The sequence below is a fragment of the Trichosurus vulpecula genome, chromosome 3 (genome assembly GCF_011100635.1).
Source record: "Trichosurus vulpecula isolate mTriVul1 chromosome 3, mTriVul1.pri, whole genome shotgun sequence".
Classification (NCBI taxonomy): Eukaryota; Metazoa; Chordata; class Mammalia; order Diprotodontia; family Phalangeridae; genus Trichosurus; species Trichosurus vulpecula.
The window spans coordinates 57,112,079-57,131,209 of record NC_050575.1 but is presented as its reverse complement, the minus strand read 5'-3'; the positions used below and the strand labels follow the sequence as shown (position 1 = coordinate 57,131,209).

The following is a 19,131-nucleotide window of genomic DNA, read 5'->3' as shown; positions in this document are numbered from 1 at the left end:
TATACTTATCAGAATATATTATTCCCTCCTTGAACCAGATCCAATGAGAGTAAAGCTCAAACACTGCTTTTCTCCCTCCTTTCTTTCCCTCTATGTTTTTGTTCCTCTTCATGTGGCATAATTTACCCTTTTCTACCTCCTCCTTACCTCTTCTCCCAGAATGATCTCTTTGCATCCCTTAATTATGGTTTTTTTTTTTATCATCACATTAGTTACCTTATGCTGACACTCTCAGTCTATGTATATACCTTTCAATAGTCGTAATAACTGTACCATTTTCAAGATTGACATATATTTATGTATCATATATAAATCAATGTAATCCTACATAAGGATGTAAACAACTTTCCCTTACTGAATAACATAGGTTCCCCGCTCCTCCCCCCACCTCCCCCGCCATTTACCTTTTTATGTCTCTCTTCAGTTTTGTATTTGAAAATCAAATTTTCCATTGAGCTCTGACTTTTTCATCAGGAAGGTCTGGAATTCCCTAATTTCATTGAATGCCCATCTCTTTGCCTGAAAAATTATGCTCAGTTTTGCTGGGTATTTGATTCTTGGTTGTACTTCAAGCTCCTTTGCCTTTTGGAATATCATATTCCAATTCCTCCTTTCTTTTATTGTAGAAGTTGCAATATCCTGCATGATCCTGACTGTAGATCCATGATATTTGAATTGTTTCTTTCTGGCTGCTTGCAGTATTTTCTTCTTGACTTCATAATTCTGGAATTTGGCTACACTATTTCTTGGAGTTTTCAATTTGGGATCTCTTTCAGAGGGTGATCGGTAGATTCTTTCGATGACTATTTTACCCTCTGGTTCTAGGACCTAAGTGAAATTTTCCTTGATGATTTCTTGGAAGATACTGTCCAGGCTCTTTTTTTCATCATGGCTTTCAGGTAGACCAATAATTCTTAGAGTATCTCTCCTGGATCTTTTTTCCAGGTCAGTTGTTTTTCCAATCAGATATTTCATGTTTTCTTCTATTTTTTCATTCTTAGGTTTTGTTTGACTGATTCTTGATGTCACAACTCATCCATAAATTCTCATTCTGTGTAATCCCTTCTGATGTTCTTCCATCAATCCTCTCTAAAGGATAGACTGTAGGCCTTCCTATAATTCATTTCACGAATACCAGTGCGACACTCAGTCATCCAGAGGTTGTGAGGAATTGTTGTTGTTGTTGTTGCTTAGTCATTTCAGTTGTGTCCTACTCTTTGTGACCCCATTTTGGAGTTTTCTTGGCAAAGATACTGGAGTGGATTGCCATTTCCTTTTCCAGCTCATTTTATGAATGAGGAAACTAAGGAAAACAGGGTTAAATGACCTGCCCACATAGCTACTAAGTATCTGAGGTCAGATTTGAACTCAGGAAGATGAGTCTTCCTGACTCCAGGCCCAGCTCTCTATCTACTGCACCACCTAGCTGTCCCTATATGAGGACTACCTCACATACAAAATTGAAGAGTACCTCACTTTCACTACATGACCAGAACCCTGACTTTTCTGATCATGTGTGTCAGCATAATGTGGTGGCTATAGTGCTGGATGTGAAATCAGCAAGACCTAGATTTTTTTTCCCCACAGGGCAATTGGGGTTAAGTGACTTGCCCAAGATCACACAGCTAGTACATGTGTCAAGTGTCTGAGGCCATATTTGAACTCAGTTACTCTTGATTCCAGGGCTAGTGCTCTACTCACTGCACCACCTAGCTGCCCCAAGACCTAGATTTTAATCTTGCCTCAAACATTTATTTCAAGCATTATTCTGGGGAAATCACTTAACCTGGGTCTCGGTTGCCTCACCCAAAACATGAGTTACCATCTAGCTCTAAATTCGTGAGCCTCTGAGTTTTTGTTGGCATTTTATACCACATCATATATACAAATCATCTTGGTAATATATAAACTATACCAACCAGGTAACTTGTAACACTTACGGCAGGTGTTGAGCTTAAATGTGGGTGGATTTTGGGGTTACCTGTCTTGAAGGTTGTTTGTTCTTACTAAATGATGATACATTCCATGCTGCATTTTCTAGACTATACAAGTTAGAATGAGAATCATAAATCTGAGTAGGCTCTCAAGAGGTCATCTGATTCATAGATTTAAAGCTAGAAGACACCAAGTACAAGTACTTTCTCCTATACCTAAAAGAAGACATGCAGTCTTCTTTTAAGACCTAGGACAGGGAGCCCACCACCTCCTAAGGCAGTGTCTTCCATTTTTGTATAGCTTTATTTGTTAGGAGAGTTTTCTTTCCATGGGCCTGAAATCTCCCTCTCTGCTACTTCTAGCCAGGGCTCCTAGTTCAATCCTCTGGGGGAAAGAACAAAAAAAAATCTAATCCCTCTAGTTCATGAAAGCTCATAAGATACCTGAAGTCAGCTATCATCCTCTTCCCTCTCCTCCCTTCCTGGAAGTCTTCTCTTTCAGACTAAGCATCTCTAGTTCCTTCAAGCAGTAATTATGTGGTGTGAAATTGAGACTAACCTGGGTGCCCTCCTTGGGATACTCTCTAATTTAGCAATGTCCTTAACTATAGAATTGAACAGAGTACTCTAGAGGATATCTGACTAGGGCAGAATGCAGCAGGGATGTTACCTGGTCCTGAAACTATGCCTCTCAACACAGCTTAACTTTCCATCAGCTTTTATAGCTGCCATTTTGCTCTGGTGACTCTTACTGATCTTGAAGTCCACCAAGACCTCCGGATCTTTTTCAGATGAATGGCTATCTAGTCATCCCTCACCCATTTTGTACATGTGCAGTTGATCTTTGAACCAAAGAATGAAACTTTACATTTATCCTTACCTTTCTCTTATTAGATTTAGCCTCATGTGTTTTAGACTGTTGGGATCTTTTCTCATCCTGATTCCATCATTTAATGTGTCAGCTATACTTTTAAACTTTTGTATCTTTCTAGTATCATCTGAAAGTTTGATAAAAATTCCATCTAAGCCTCTATCCAAGTAATTTATAAAATATATTTAAAAAGCTAGCTGGTGAAGTGGATAGAGTGCCAGCCCTGGAGTCAGGAGGACCTGAGTTCAAATGCAGCCTCAGGCACTTACTACTAGCTCTGTGACCCTGGGCAAGTCACTTAACCCTGATTGCCTCCAAAAAAAAAGGATAAGACTAAGTATGGATCTCCAATGCACTCCACTAGAGACCTCCTTCCTGTGTGCCACTGAACTATTTGTTAGTGGCTACTCTGAGTCTGAACATCCAAGTATTTGCAAGTACACTTACCTGCACTATATTGCCTACCTCACACTTCTTCATCTTTTCTGTGTAAACCAAATCTCTAATTTTCTCTGCTTCCACCAGTCTAGAAACACTGTCAATAATGAAAACAGGGTTATTCAGCTATGACCTATTTCAATGAAATTGTCCTGACCCTTTGCGATAGACCTTTGCTAGATGTTCATTAATCATCCCTCTAATAACCACTTCTAAATTCTTGCCAGGAAGTGAAGCCAATCTTCATGGAATTTAGTTAAAAATTTTTCTTCCCTTTTTGAAAGTCAGGATAAAGTTTTTTTTTCTTTTCCAGGACCCTGGCACCTCTCCCATTTTCCACAATCATTCCAAGATCACTGCCAGAGGCTCAGCAGTCACTTTGAGTTGTCCTTTCAATAACCTGAGAAGTAGAACCACTAAAGTTCAAGTTTAATCTCACTTCCTATCTCCCTGCTTATCTTGGGTTTCTGCTCTCTCACCTTAATTCCAAGGATGTGCTGGAACCAGCTTGATTATTACATTTTCAACGTGAATGTTTATACCCGGGAAATTGACAAATGCTACAAATCAGGGATTGATTTATTGTTTTATCGATTGTCTGGACTTAAGAAAAGATGGAAAAAAATATTAATAATGCCGATCAAACTTAAAAGGATGGTATCTATTTTTTTTTGAAAGTGAATCCAATTGCTTAATTCCTTCATGGATCCATCATCTCACCAATGTGGGTACAACCCCACAATTGTGCAGGTCACAACCTGGTTATATCTTCTCATCCTCTGTGACTCTAGTCCCACATCCTCCCAGAAATTCTGCGCAAGGAATCTGACACTGGGCTAGGATCTTTCTCCTACATCTCTTGACGTTATATAGATAACAAAGAACCACATTCTCCTTACGTTACTGGCCTATCTCCTTTTCTGGTTACATATCTCTTTGTTAATCATGAATACTTTTTCTGGTGTGCAAATCTTCATTGGTTATGGCCAGCAGGCTATTTCTACTCATCATGCTTCACTCCATTGCTGTTTGTGTGATCCTCAGCTTCAATTCTTCAGACTCTCATTTCTTAATCTCTTCAGACTAACTTTCTTCCACATAGCATCACTAGGAAAATACCAGTATTTAAAAGCTGGATGTTTGTTCCAGAGAGAAACTTGGAATCATTAAAAGCATTGTGCCATTTTCTAAATACAATCCAGCCTGGTCTTTTTCTCCCATTCAACTCTAGACCCAAGATAGGTATAGTGATAAACCAGCTCTAGGAGCTGTCCATTCAACTGCATATCATTGTCTGGACAACTGGAAGACTTTATCCAACTGGATTTTTTTCCCCTGTTCGGATAAGGCCAATCTCATTTAAGTGATTATGGATTTTATCTAGGAAGCTCTATGAGACAGGAAAAGCATTGGGACTGAACCAAGTACACACAGAAGAGATTTGTGTTGGAGGTGACATTATTATGGTGCTGAGGGATGTAGTCATAAAATATCTGAAACAAAGGAGGATAACAAACACTTTAGAAAACATCTTGGGTATCATTACTTGAAAATTACAATGCAATGTTAATGTATTGTATGCCTATGTACTTTGTATGCCTAATGTACAGCATGCCTATTTTTTCATCTCTGCAAAATTTTTATGAAAGAAATCTAATAAGAATATTAAGAATAGCTGGCATTTATATAACACTTTAAGGTTTGTAAAATACTTGATATACTTATTTCATCCTCATAACAACTCTGTCAGATAGGAGTTTCTTAATATTTTCATGTCACAGATGAAGTAAAGGAGACATAGAAAGATTAAATGGTTTTCTCAGTATCACAAAGCTCACAGGTGTCCTAGGTGAGATTCCAATCCAAGTGTTTCTGGCTTCAAGTCCAGATATAGTAGTAATAAGGGCATCCTTGATTATGGCATGTATGAGAAAGGGACTTACTTTTGCTTCCATCTTAATATATATGTGTACATATATACATATGTAGTGTGTGTATACGTGTGTGTGTATATATATATTTACATATATACATAATGTGTCATGTGTGTATGTGTATGCAGCTACATTGGTCTCTTTAGACAACTCTCCCCTTTTCCTCATTAAGAATTATTTCTTTACTTGTCTTGAAAATATCATCCTTAAGAACTTCCCATCCTTGGGCTGATTTTCCTTGTAGAATTTTAATATATGGGATCCCACCTAGGCTTTTTTCTGGACATTGAAATCTGCTGTGCCCAAGTAAAAGATGAATGTCATATTATGGACCAGATTTCCTTCTTCTATCACAGATTCTGGGTCACTTCTCCCCTTGCAACACTACTTCTAGAAACTAGCTCCTCTGGGTGAGTATGAATCAGATTGGAAATAGCCATTTCCATCCCTACTCTCAGGCCACAGATGCACTTTTGCCAGGGAAGGTATCCTCTGTACCCCTCTACCCCTATCCAGTACCCACCCCAATTCAATATTAGAATGACAGGAACTCTATTTTTGTTGTTGTTCCTTTGTTTGTCTTTAATATCCTCAGGGATTATATCTGTCTTTGGCACATAGTAAGCAGTAAGGGCTCAATAAATGTTCTTTTTTTCATTCCCCAAATTGGTTCCTTTGCCTTTTAAAGGACAAAATTATCAATTAAGGCAAGTTACAAAATTATTAGCTTCTCTCCTTCTGACAGAACTCCAGTAGATATCTAAATAATTGAAACCTCCATCATTACATGACATTATTCCAGACTCATGATCTGTTTCACAAACTGTTCATCAATTTCCTCCTCCTGTCTGAGTGGTTTGTAATATATCCTGGAGATAATATTTTTTTTCTGCCTCTTTTTATCTTTGCCGAAATGCTTTCTCATCATGCATCTTCCCTTTAGTTTCTGGATTTTTTTCCCCACAAAACTTATCTTCTAAATATATAATGCTTCTAACCCTTAGCTTTTCGTTTTGAGTTATGTATAAGCTTCCAGGGTCTTTGTCCAGTTATCTGTCTCATACTATCAAATCCCAGTGCTACCTGTGAGGTCAATTTTACCTACTTGTGTAAGTATCATCTTGCACACAAAGCATGTTTGTGTGTTTGTGTATGACCATTTCTTTTTAATTGCAGATTCCTTTATTATTATTTTGTCCCCAGTGAATTTCTATGAGTCTCTACCACTATTCTCCTTTCTATTTTGTAGCTACTGTCCTTGGTTTCTTACTTGTTAAATATGCGTGTGAGGTTAATTGACATCTACAGGATCACACACTTAACAAAAACCTGAGCAGGGCTTTCACACTCTGGTCTTCTCATTCTAAATCCAGTGCTTTCCCAATAGACTATGCTGCCAAGACAACCTTGATGTCTGAATTGGCATAAATCACTCTTGTGTCCAACATATCTTTGGGTAAAGAGCTAGCCCTGGAGCCAGAAAGACCTGAGTTCAAATTTGGATTCAGACACTTAATAGTTGTGTGACCCTGGGTGAGTCATTTAACCCTGTTTGCATCAGTTTCTTCATCTATAAAATGATCTGGAGAAGGAAATGGCAAACTACTCCAGTATTTTTTTTTTTGGCAAGAAAACCCCAGATGGGGTCATGAAAAGTTGACACAGCTGAACAAAAAGGACAAGTTAAAGAGAAGGCATAGCTTTGTATAGTAAAGGAAGTTCCTTACCAGGAACACCCCACATGGATGAAATCACAGGCCTAGTAAAATAAACAAAGAAAAAAACCAGACATTTCATAAATGCATTTTAAAGTAGCATTCCAGGCATCTGGAGTTTTCCATCACATGCAGATAAAACAGAATCACAGGGAAGCTGATCTTTCCCTTCCTAAGTCATTTAAGGGCACATTTCCAAACTCTTCTTCCAAAGAAGACAGTGGCTTTTCACATAGCTTGCTAGATTCGGCTTGAGGCTATGTGCATTTTTTTTTCCATTGGAATCAAAATACATAAGTTTCCATCTGCTAGGAACATTTATTCTTCATTAAAATCGAATGGCAATTCCCAACGTCAGTTTAGAACTTGTTTTCCCCATTTTTTCGAACTTCAAATACTTTCTAAATTGTGTTAGCTGATGCATTGTATGTGTATAATTAACTGACAGGTCTCCCTGGGCTCATTTAGCTAAACTTGTGGAGCTTAACTGAGCAAGACATTTGCCGATGTCTCTCCCTGTGGTGACACCCACTGAAATGAATACCTGAAACAGAAAAAAAAAAAACCGAGTGAAACTGTTTTCCGCCTACATTATTTTCAGATGATATTTATTCTTCATATCTGGGCAGAACTATATGATGGAGGTAATTATCACAGTTTGTTTCAAATGTATGGTTGGTTTGCAAAAGGAAAATGGAAAGAAATGCCATAAATGTTTTCTTCCCAATCAAAGAAGGCATTCTGAAGGGTCTAAGAAAGACATCAGGAATAGCAGGCTGTCTTTTTAATTGAGCCGCTCAGAATCCCCACTGGATTGCAATGCATCTCACTGGGTGTACAACTTCCGTACACTTCAAAGGGCGTTCCCTGCCTAGAGGAAATTCAAATGATTCTTGGAAGGTTGTGTGTATAAAGGCCAAGCAAGTAAAAAACTGAAGCAATTTTCCAGGTTAGAGAAAATTCCAGGGACTGGGCGTACTCATCAGATTCGCAGTTCACTGTACGGTTTTTCCATTTACCCGGAAAGACACAGAGAGACTGTGCCTTTCTACAACTGGGGAGTGCGATTCTTTTGGAATTGTATATCCTTTGCTTTTGATAAGAAGGGAGGTGCCACACTTGGTAATCCTCTCAAAGCCCTGAGCGTAGCTCGAAGGCTATCTTATACTCTGTGGTCTACCACTCCCTCGTCCCTTGCTCTCCAGACATATTTAGGGAAATAAGCCTCAGCTGCACCAAGGTGCACCACAGGCTGCAAAGGGGAACTAGAATGTAGGCTTCCCACCCACCTAAAAGACAGTCTCTTCCCTTTATCCCTCCTCCTAATCTCACCCTCCAAAGTGCGGAGTCCCTGGAGGATGGAGCCGTTTATATGGCCCCTGGGAAATCCTGTGATATAGTGACTTGGGGGTGTGTTCCCTCATTCACACATCAAATCACTACCCACGGTATTCTAGACCAGGAAGGAGCTGTTCGGGAGAGAGTAGGGTTGGCATAGCTGACTGCTGCTCTGGGTAACCTGGCGAGCCGTGCGCCTTGGCTTTGCCAGGTATTGGCGGTGTGGGGGAGCGCGCGCTGCCTTGCTCAGCTCCACTGCAGCAGGAAGGAGCTGCCATCGCCACTGCGGGAAGAGTTGCCGGGGCTGCTGACGCGGTTGGACAGAGGCAAGCTGTAGGGGAGGAGCCTGGGCTCTTAATGCACCAGCCTCCAGTACAGCGCCCCGGCAGCAGCCTCCTGCAGCAGCCGGAGAGACGGTAGCTGCTACAGCAGAAAGCAGAGGCGGCGGCAGCAGCAGCAGCTGTGAGCGCACGCGTGTGGGTGTGAGTGTGTGCACCCGCCCGCACGCCAGCCCGGCCGCAGCCGCCAGCCGCTCTCCCAGCTCCAGCCGGTTTCTCTATCACCGCCCAGTCAGAGCCACCCACCAGTAGCAGAGACCTAGACCCTCTCTCTGCGTGGCGTGGCGTGGAGTGGCGTGTCGGAGCGAGCTTCCGTCCTCCCAGTCCACCTCTCCACCGGAGGCAGTCCCGATCCAGAAAGACACCATTTTGTCGCTGGACGCTTTCCGAAGGGGGGGTGTAGTGTCTTCGGAGTGGCTGCCAGCGAGGGGAGAACCTGTTGGGCATCTATCTCCCCAGCACGGGATCTCCTGCCTACTCTGAGCATCTCGTTCCTGGGCTGGACCCGACCCTGACGGGCTCAACGCATTCCTCTTGCACCAGGGCAGCAGTGGCTGCTGCAGCATCTCTGGCAATTGAATCCCTAGGAAGCGGTGGCGGTGCTAGCCGAAGCAGCGTTGAAAACCGCGGGTGTAGGAGGTGACATCTCTATTTCTTCTCTCCTCCGCTTCCCTTCCTTCTCCTGCTTCTCCTCCTCCTGTTCTCAGGAAAGGACTATGCTGTGCTCCCCGCTGCGATCCTGTCCCCCTCTCCTCTGAGGCTGGCGGCGGGGAGAGATCATGGATACTTGTCTGCTGGCTTTTAGTTTCCACACAAGTAACCCTGCTGTCAATGGAGGAGGACATTGATACCCGCAAAATCAACAACAGTTTCCTGCGCGATCACAGCTATGCGACCGAAGGTAATGCCTCCAGCTGCATTTAACCCCATGGGGCCTCCGCCAAGAGGAACTTGCTGGGTGCAAGCATTCTGGAAAGCACAGTTGGTGGTACGGGGGACAGACAGTAAGGTAGTGAGCATCGTGGGAAGAGAGCTCATTGCCCAGCAGCTCAGGGTTGGGTTGGAGAAGGGAGTGTGGGTGACTGTGGGCTACGCCTGCAGGCTCCCCTGCCTTGTCAGCGATCTTGGTGCTGCTTTGGCCATCCAGGGCCTGCCTGGGGAGCTCCGGTTTGGAGCAGCAGGTGGACCAGGAGTACGTCTGAGTTAAAGGCCCGAAGAGGGGGTCGGATCTCGAGGGTCATTTCCTAGCTAGAAAATGACTCCTGGGAATCAAGTTGCCGCCCCACTTAAGGTGACCAGGCTTCGGAGGTTGAATTGAGGAGGAGTGGGTGGGTGAGGAGCGCTGAAAGGCAGCAGAATGATGGTGCATGCCTTAGCCATTCTGCGGAGGGCAGGGTTTCATTTCCTGCCCATTTATCTCTGAGACCGACGGATACCTGGGTTGGCAATCAGCCACGCAAAGGCCCTTGGCAAACAAGGGCTATGGAGTGGTTAGGGCATGGGGGACATAGACGTAGGTGGTAAGTCCTAGTCTAACACGTGGGGCAAGGAAGACAATCAGCTGGCCTTAAAAATTATGGTTATGAATTCTGCAGCGGCAGTTTCTGCTGAATCAACAGCCAGCAGGAAGGAAGTGTGCTCAGCAGCCGAGCTTTGCCGGGAGGAGAAATGTCTTTGCTTCCTCACTCAGCTTGTTCTTGGATTAACCTAAATCTTTAAGCAGGCAGGCAGAGCCAGCAGGTGGATTTTCAGTATTCTTTGGTGTGTGGAGGTTTACCTAAATCCAAAACTTTTCCACTGCTGTTTCTCATTTCCATTCCTATGCCCCAAAACCTATAGATGCTGAATATAGATCGCTAGGGAACAGAAGCCACCATCATTTTTCCTTTTCTCACTGCTGCATGCCTCAAGCGCCCAGCACTGTAGATCACTGATTGGACTGGAACTCTGTAGACCCTGGGCGTGATACTTGGTAAGGTAGAGAGAATGTTAGACTTGGAGTCAGGAGACCTGGGTTCTTGTACCAGCTTTGTCACTTACTAGCCACGTGATCTTAAGTAAGCCTCTTACTCTCTGGGGCCTTTTTTTTCTTATTCTCACCATCAGTAAAATGAAGGAGTTGGAGGGGAGAAGAGAGAGAGAAAGAGAGAGAGAAAGAAGAGAGCACCTATGAGAAAGTTTAGAGGCTCCTTTTAAGAGGTTAGAAAAAGATTTTTTTTTTTTAAAAAAAGAAAGAACTGAGTAAGATGAGATAGAGTGGAGAAGTTCATTCTGAAAATCTCCACCCAACCTTTAAGCTGTCAGTAGATTGTTTTTTTCTTTTTTTTTTTTTTTTGAAAATTTTTACATGTTGACAGGCTGGTGTAATGGAAAGAGCTAGAAGGAAGGATTGGGTTCAAGATAGCTCTGCCACTTACTGGCTGTAAAGGTCACTTGAACTCTCTGACTTAGTTTTCTCATCTGTAAAATGGGGAATAATAATGCTAGGGCTCTTCTGAGGATCTATAAATGTAAGATATTACAAAAATTGTTATTACAGATATTAAGATCATGTGACCTCTACCCCCTCGGAGCCTAAAGCAGAAAACAACATTGTCCCCAAAGGATTTTTTTTAAAGTACGATGGAGTTTTTTTTTTTTTTTTATTGTACTGAGTGGCAGATTCTTACCTCCCAACCATAGGGCTTTTGTAACTAATTTGGCTTTAGGCTGAGTTTGTTTAGCACTGTTTGGGTGCATTCTAGAGTGAAGAAAGTAACCTTATGCCTGGAAGTTTACTAAGAGACTCATTGAGATTTATATTACAAAGCAACAAACATATAACATAGTACTTCCTTTTATGCTGTCCCCATCACTCACTCTGCAAGCGGCATCCTCTAATAGTGAGTAAGGTAGTAGCAGAAAGTTTTCTAGATGGGATGAGGTTTAGAACAATTTGCACAGAGTAGGTGTGCATTAAAAATTTGTTGAATGAATTAATGATTTCTCCCCCCCCCAAAAAAACTTTTCTTGTTGCTTCTCAATCCCAGAACATTGATTTGCCCTCATGATTTTCTTTTATTGCAACATTGTAAACCCTGAAGCAGCAGTTCCAGGTTCCTATTAGCAGCAACAGGAGGAGGGGAGAAATTGCTTGCATCTCCGTAACTTTGTAGTAAAGAACTGCAGTGTGTGTGTGTATATGTGTGTCTGTGTCTGTGTGTGTGTGTGTGTGTGCGCGCGCGCGCGCGCGGGCTCGCGTGTCTGTCTGTCTGTCTCACCGTCTCACGCTCTTCCCACCCCCCCAACTTTGAGTGCACACACCTGAGATTTCATTATGTGGATAATTCCAAGCGAGAGCTAAATATCAGAGGCCAAACTCATCCCCAGGTTTTCTTGACTTTGAGAACTATTCTCTATTCATTAGGCCATGCTGTCCTCCCTTTCCTGCTCCCCTCCCTCCCCATACACTGTTTTCTGTTTGAGGGCACCACCATCCTTCACTCACCCAGGTTTGAAACCAATTAATCAGTTAAGAGTCACTCTTAATTCTTGTCTCCTCATCTCTCCCTCCCCCACCAGTTGCAAGTTTTATCTGCCTTCACAGCTTCTTTTCCAGGTGACTCACATGGCTGGACCCACTTGCCTACAACCCTGAGAGTAAACTCTCAGGTTCTCAATACCACTTACCTGGACTTAAGCAATTGCCTTTTGGTTTCCCTGCTTCCAATTTCTTTCCCTTCCACACAATTGCCAAAATGATCTTCTGGCATTGGTCTGGTCCTGCCAGTCCTATGCTCAAGAAGCTTCAATAACTCTCCATTGCCTCTAGGATTGGGAGCAAATTCCTCTCTTGCCATAATCTTTCCATGCTTACTTCACATACCCCATACCCATTTCACACTATATTCCAGCCATGCTGACCTCATTTTTGTTCCCCACACTTGGAATACCATCTTGCCCCCTGGTATTTGCACAGGCAGTCCCCCAGGCCTGGAATGCCCTCCCTCCGCATCTCTGAAGCAGAGAATCCTTAGCATCTTTCAAAGCTCAACTTAGGTGCCACCTTGCCTGATCTTCTGGCTCTCACTATTCTCGCTTTCCTTAAATTATCTTTCACTTGCCTATCTCTGGAAGTGTTGCGTTGCCCTGATGGAAAGATGTGAACTCCTGATTACAGGTACCTTTTTTTGGAAACCCCACAAGTGCTTTGCACATTTTGTTATTGTTGAGTTGTTTGAGTCATGTCCAGCTCTCCATGACCCTATTTGGAATTTTTCTTGGCAAAGATTCTGGTGTGATTTGCCATTTCCTTCTCCAGCGCATTTGACAGATGAGGAACTGAGGCAAAGAGGGTTAAGTGACTTGCCCAGGGATACGCAGTTATTATGTGTCTGAGACTAGATTTGAACTCGGATCCTCCTGACTCCAGGACAGATGCTCAATCCATTGTACCATCTAGGTGCCGCAGATAATGCTTAATAAATATCTGTTGGACTGGATCTGTATTGGCTTCATAGCTCGTCCTACTTGAGGTGAGACATAAGAGAAAAGGGGATGAAGGATAAAATGGAATTCAGGTATTAGAAAAAAACCCATAATGACCTTAGGACAGAATAATCTATATCATTTTTCCATTTGCCCATCATAGTAGATTTTTTAGTTAACAGCCAGTGGGAGGAAGAATAATCACTTCCCTTTTAGATTAGTGGCTGGACACATTCAGGGATCACTCAAAAATCCCATCATCCTTTCTCTCTGTTAAATCCATTTCTTCCCCTCTATGGTACTAAATGGGCAGATCTGTTAGCTCTAATTCTGAGGCCTTCCATCTCTTTGTGCTCCCCTTTGGGTTGCCTTCACTGTTTCCTTCCATTCCCAACTGCTCAGATCTCTGACAATTTTTAGAAATCCTCATTTGCTGTTACCTCTGGCCTGGATGATCTCTGAGGTCCCTGCTCCCTCTAAGAGTCTATGAAGCTCTGCCCTGAGCTCTGATCATTCCACACTGCAGTATTCTATTTAAAGCCAAAAGGCTTTTGCTGGGTAGTTAGTGTGAAGGACTCTAAGCCCAATTTGCATCCTAAGTGGTAGCTGCAGGCAAGTTCCTTCTGTGGAGAGAAGGGAAAATGCTACAAGCCAGTTTTACCTAAGGTGTTGGTTTTTTTTTTCCTTTTTGGTTGTTTGAGTGTTTTTTTATTTTTAGGCTGGTAAAATGAACTGCTAATGTGTATACTTATTAAAGGCATTTCCTATCTTGATGTATTTTCTTTAGCTTTGTTTGAGCATTGATATATGTCGAATTTCTTTCTTCCCTTCCCTGAGTATTCCCTAAGTACTTTTGCTTGCTTCACACACCCATATTCCAGGACAGAGAACAATTTATAGCCTTGTTTTTTCTTCTTTCTTCTTTTATTTGGACTGGATCTATGATTTCTTTGATCTCTTTGGTGTGGATACTTTCTCCACCAAAGCAGATCAGGACAACAATTTACACTTCTAGGGAATTGCCTGGGGCTTTTGTTGTTTTTCAGTAGTTTCAGTCCTAGGTCACCCATTTGGGGTTTCCTTGGCAAAGATACTGGCTTAGTTTGCCATTTGCTTCTCTAGTGCATTTTACAAATAAGTAAACTGAGGCAAACAGGGTGAAGTGACTTGCTCAGGGTCACATAGCTAGTAAGTGTTTGAGGTTGGATATGAACTCAGGAGGATAAGTCTTCCTGACTCCAGGCCCCAAAATATTACTTATTTATCCATCCATTTACTATTTCTTGCTTCATCCTTGTTGTTGTTATTCATTGTGTATGATCCATGTTTTTATCTGTGCTTGAATTCCCTTTATGGATAATTTTGAAGCGACTTTCTCCCCCCCCATCCCCAAGTAAAGCTCCAAAGAGAGGAGCTTTGTGAAAGGGTAGTAGAATGACCACGTGAGAAGACCACACAAAGAGGACAATGAGCCATGTGTTCTGTCCTTAAGAGAACTAAGGACTCAGGTAGGCACAGTGAATAGAGAGCATGGACCTAAAGTTAGGTAGACCTGATCTGGTCTCAAATCTGGTCTCAAACACTTAATAGCTGTGTAACCTTGGGCAAGTCATTTAACCTGTTTGCCTCAATTTGCTCATGTGTAAAATGGGAAGAATGTCTTGCAGCATTGTTGTGAGAATCAAGTGACATAATCGCTGTAAAGCACTTAGCACAGTGCTTGGTACATAATAATGTTAGCTGTTATTATCTTAGCTTCATGCAGATTTTTTGGGCTGCCATTAGGACTGAGAAAACACCATCTCCTGGTCATCCACAGCAAGTCCCTAGGTCCTTTCTGACTTACATTCCTACCCATTCCCATGTCAGGCAGGGTATCTTAAAAGATTTTGCCTAAATCTGCTTCCCCTCAGTGTGGGAACCTGAGCAGCCACTTCCATCTGTACACATTACCATTAATAGATTGAATTCCTCAGCATCCAGTGTGTGCTTCTAGAACATTCTGTCTGTTAGGGTGGGGTGTGGTAAAGAGCAAGAGAGAATGCATTTTCACCGTTTTCCAAATATTCCATTGATTGGCAGGGGGCAGGTGGTAAGTATTATACTAAATGACTTCTTCTAGCTCAAAAATCCAGTGATTCTGTGAAATGTTAAATGCCCACAAAAGACAGAAAAAGTACAACTGACCCTTTCTCCCGCATCCCCAACAGCTGTCATTTAGAAGTGTGGGGTCTATGATGAAGAGGAAAGAGAAATGGGCAACACTAGGGAAATCCCCGAAGCTGCTTTTGCTAGGAGGGTTCTGGGAAGGCTCCAGTAAAAGGAGGCACTAGTATCACAGGAAGGAAGGGATTTGATGTTGCTCCATAAGTTGTTTTGATATTTATATGCAAATGCCCGATCAGAATAGCATTTCAAATGCATATAGACGAATTTTTGATCTCCTCTGTGCTCAGGAATGGGAGATGGAAAGAAGCTTCCTGATGCTGTTGTAAATGACCTTTCTGGAGCTGGGAAATGTTTTGCTCCTAAATGTAATGACCAGAGTGCATTGAAAATCGCTAGTAGGTATTCATTAGTATCCTCCTAGTCCCCTGTGGTTTTCCCAAGCCCTTTTAAGAGTGCTGGTCAGAAATGTACCAATGAACCTGGGGTGAATAACATTAAGATAGGCCCGTCAAAATGTTTCTAAGGCTGAATGAAAAGTGCTTGCCTAATGACTGAGTTTCTTGGACTTCGGTATTTGAAGAGCATATGAACCTCCAGTTGGGTATTGAACTAGTCTTATAGGATCCCAGCATTGAGGAAGAGCTCCTTGAAAGCCAGGAAAAAAAAATGAAGCGTTCTGTTTTATCCACAGTACACATTTTGATGACTACATAGAGTTATCAAAGGACAAAGACTGGCTGAGGTCCAACCTAGTCAACCCCATTCTCCCATTCCAACCTCACCTACCATTTGGACCCTCAATCCAAAGCCATCTGTCTCTCCTATGTACTTCTTAGGTTTCCAACAACTTTTATCCAATGTAGAAGTCCTTAGCTAGCTTTCCCTTGCAGATTTATACCCCCTTAGCATCTGGTAAGATAGTTGGAACATAGGACCAAGAGGAAGGCTGGTGACATTTAGCAGGAAAGCCACTTGTATATAGAGCTAGACTCTTCTCTTCAAGCTCATGGCAGCAACAGCAGAGAATATCTATCTATCCTCCCAATGCTCTACCCTCAATTTTCCCCACCTTCTAGGTTCCCATGCTCAGTGGTTGCCACAGGGAGTGGGAAGAAAGTTCTCATTACATTTGCAGTGTGGACAGAGATGTCGTTAAATTAGTAAGGAGTCATAGAATTGCCCTTTACTGTTTCATTGGGTCATTTTATAAAAGGGGGGGGGAAAGAGTCTCCAGTGGGGAAGACATGGATTTTTAAAATAATTTTTGGTGCATTTTAAAACATTTTTTTTGTATTTTTTAAAATAATGAATGTGTGTTACAGAGCCAGAGTGTACACTCCAGAACTCACAGCACTAACTGCCGGGGAGAAGGGACAAGAATTGTCCTTTGCATGTAAACATGCTGGAAATCCGGCAGTGTTTTATGCCAGTCTAGCCCACCAGGAGGGTAGAATCCACCTTATTTAGCGTTTTACTCTCAAGTGAAAATTCTCCTTTCTCTTTCCAGCTCCCAGGGTTATAGGGCTCAGAAATTAGAGGTCATTAGGTCCCCTCCCTCAAGGGAAGAAAGGCACCCAGGAATCCATAGAGCACTCAGTGAATGAGTTCAAATGCAGCCTCAGAAATTTAATAGCCGTATGACCCTGGGCAAGTCATCTAACACTGTTTGCCTCAGTTTCTTCATCTGTAAAATGAGCTGGAGAAGGAAACAACAAACCACTCCAGTATCTTTGCCAAGAAAACCCCAAAATGGGGTCTGGAAGAGTCAGACACAATGGAAACAACTCAGCATCTGTAAGGGAAGAGAGTTCGTATTGGCCTCTGCCACAGTTGAAAAAAGGTAGGCCAACAGTTTCTGCGTTAACTTAATATGGCAAGATTCTGCTTCAGGAAATGGCTTCATGGGAAATAAAGAGATTCCCATTCTGAGATTACATGCCATGTGGAATAAGAACCTTAACATCTTTTGCCTGCTAGACATTACAGACAAGAGATAGGTAGGTACCACGAATCAAGAAGAATGAAAGAGCTATGATGAGAAGAGGAAGGATAAAAAGACTAGAGGAAAATAATCCGAGAGAACCAGTGTAGACAATTGAGGTACAAGGTTAGGTTTTGTGTGCAGGTATGATGTCTGTGAGGCCTTTATTATATCCTGGATTGAGCTCTATACCAGAGAGTTGGCTAGATTCCCAATAAAAAAAGCATCACCAATTATGTTGCAGTGAATCTTAATTAGTATGTGTCAACCTGGAGTGGTCTGGCCTTCTTTCCATCAGGATAGTTGAAGGTTCATTTCTGGGCTCTTTGGGCAATGAGGGCAGGGACCATACCTTAACTATTCAGTCTTGTATTTCTGCAGGCATCTAGAATGGTGCTTTGCAAATTAGGCACTTTATAAATGGCTTCTGAGTGAACTGATGAATGAAAGAAAATGGGAATATAATGGGGAAAAAAGGCAGGGTGGGATGATTTCATTTAGACTAGACATGGTCTTTGATGGCTTGAAAGACTGAATTATCCTCTTTAAGGCAGCTAGTATTACTTTGGTGGAACTTTGAAGAGAATAGCATTCTATAAGAACCCTACACTTTATTCTTTAAGGCTATGAAGAATGGCCCCAAGGCAAAAGACTTGTTAGCTTTGACTATGCTCAAAGAGTTACTGTTAGCCTCTCTGGATTTCTAGCCTTGCTTTCTTCCTCTTAAAAACTGGGACTAATTCTGAGTTTTTAACCTGTCGATGTCGAGTAAAAGCTTTTGAGATTCCCCAACAAGGATCGTGATATAAAGAAGGGTGGTGAGGTTTGGTGATAGGAGATACCTGAAGACCTGAGTTTAGTTCCTCCCTTTGATACTTACAAGCTGTAGGGATATGGGCAAGTGGTACCAAGGTTTACAAGTCTAAGTTTTCTCCTCTATAAAATTGGGATACTAATACCTAAAAAAACCCTATTTTCCAAGGGTTATTGTAAGAGTTAAATAAGATAATATGTGTGATGGCAGTTTGTGGATATCAGCTTTTATAATCTTATTACTAGGATGGGAATATTCATTAGTTAAAGGAATCCTGTTTGATTCCACTGTGATGTACATAGATAGCTTTTGTTCCAAGGATCTGAAATTGAAGAAGCCCTAAAGACCCTACCCTTCTCCAAGGGGAATGAGAAGAAATTCATCTCAATTATAATATAGTTCACATTTATATTGTATTTTAAAGTGCTTTGCTGGCCCTTTACGTTCACTAGTTCTCGTGAGTTCCATAACCCTGTGAAGTAGGTGCTATATTAGTTTTTACAGATAGGAAAACTGAGGTGGGATTCAAATCTGTCCTCCTGAATCCAAGTCTAGTGCTCTATCCATTACGTTGCTTATTTCAAGAATTAAACCTGCTGAGCACTTGGCTAAAAATCGAAAGATCCTCTTTTAAAAAATTAATGTTTTTGTTGGGTTCTGACTGAATCTAAAGGGGTAGTGACAGGGGCTCAGACATTGGTTGGGATTTCTAGTCTAATGACACTGATATATATATATATATATATATATATATATATATATATATATATATATATATATATATATATATATATATATATATATATATATATATACCTAGAAGCCATGGGCGTAAATGAATTATCAGCAGCTATTTCCCCTGGAATGTGTTCCCTCTTTATCCCAACCTCTCAAAATCCTTCACTTCCTTCTAAGCTCAGCTAAAGCCTTCTCTAATGCCCTCAGAACTCTTTGGTCACTTTCTCTGTCTGTCTTTCCCTTTTTCTCTCCGTCTACATTTTCCGATGACATTTTGTCTTGATTCACCTTTGCCTACCTCTTTCCTTATATTTATCTGTATATATTCCATTTCCTTCTTTTAGAATGCAAACTTTTTGAGGGTAGGGGCTATATCATTTTTCATCTTTGTATT

At 41.8% G+C, this 19,131-nt stretch overlaps 1 protein-coding gene across 1 annotated transcript in view; it reads left to right on the top strand.

The window, feature by feature from the left end:
* The first annotated feature begins 8,558 nt into the window (after positions 1 to 8,558).
* The window catches only part of PPP2R2B (protein phosphatase 2 regulatory subunit Bbeta), a 300,082-nt gene continuing 289,509 nt past the window's right edge, over positions 8,559 to 19,131 (top strand). The window contains exon 1 of the mRNA XM_036752198.1: positions 8,559 to 9,469. Within this exon, the coding sequence (XP_036608093.1) occupies positions 9,400 to 9,469 (70 nt within the window). The 5' untranslated portion in view covers positions 8,559 to 9,399. The remainder of the gene's footprint in view (positions 9,470 to 19,131) is intronic.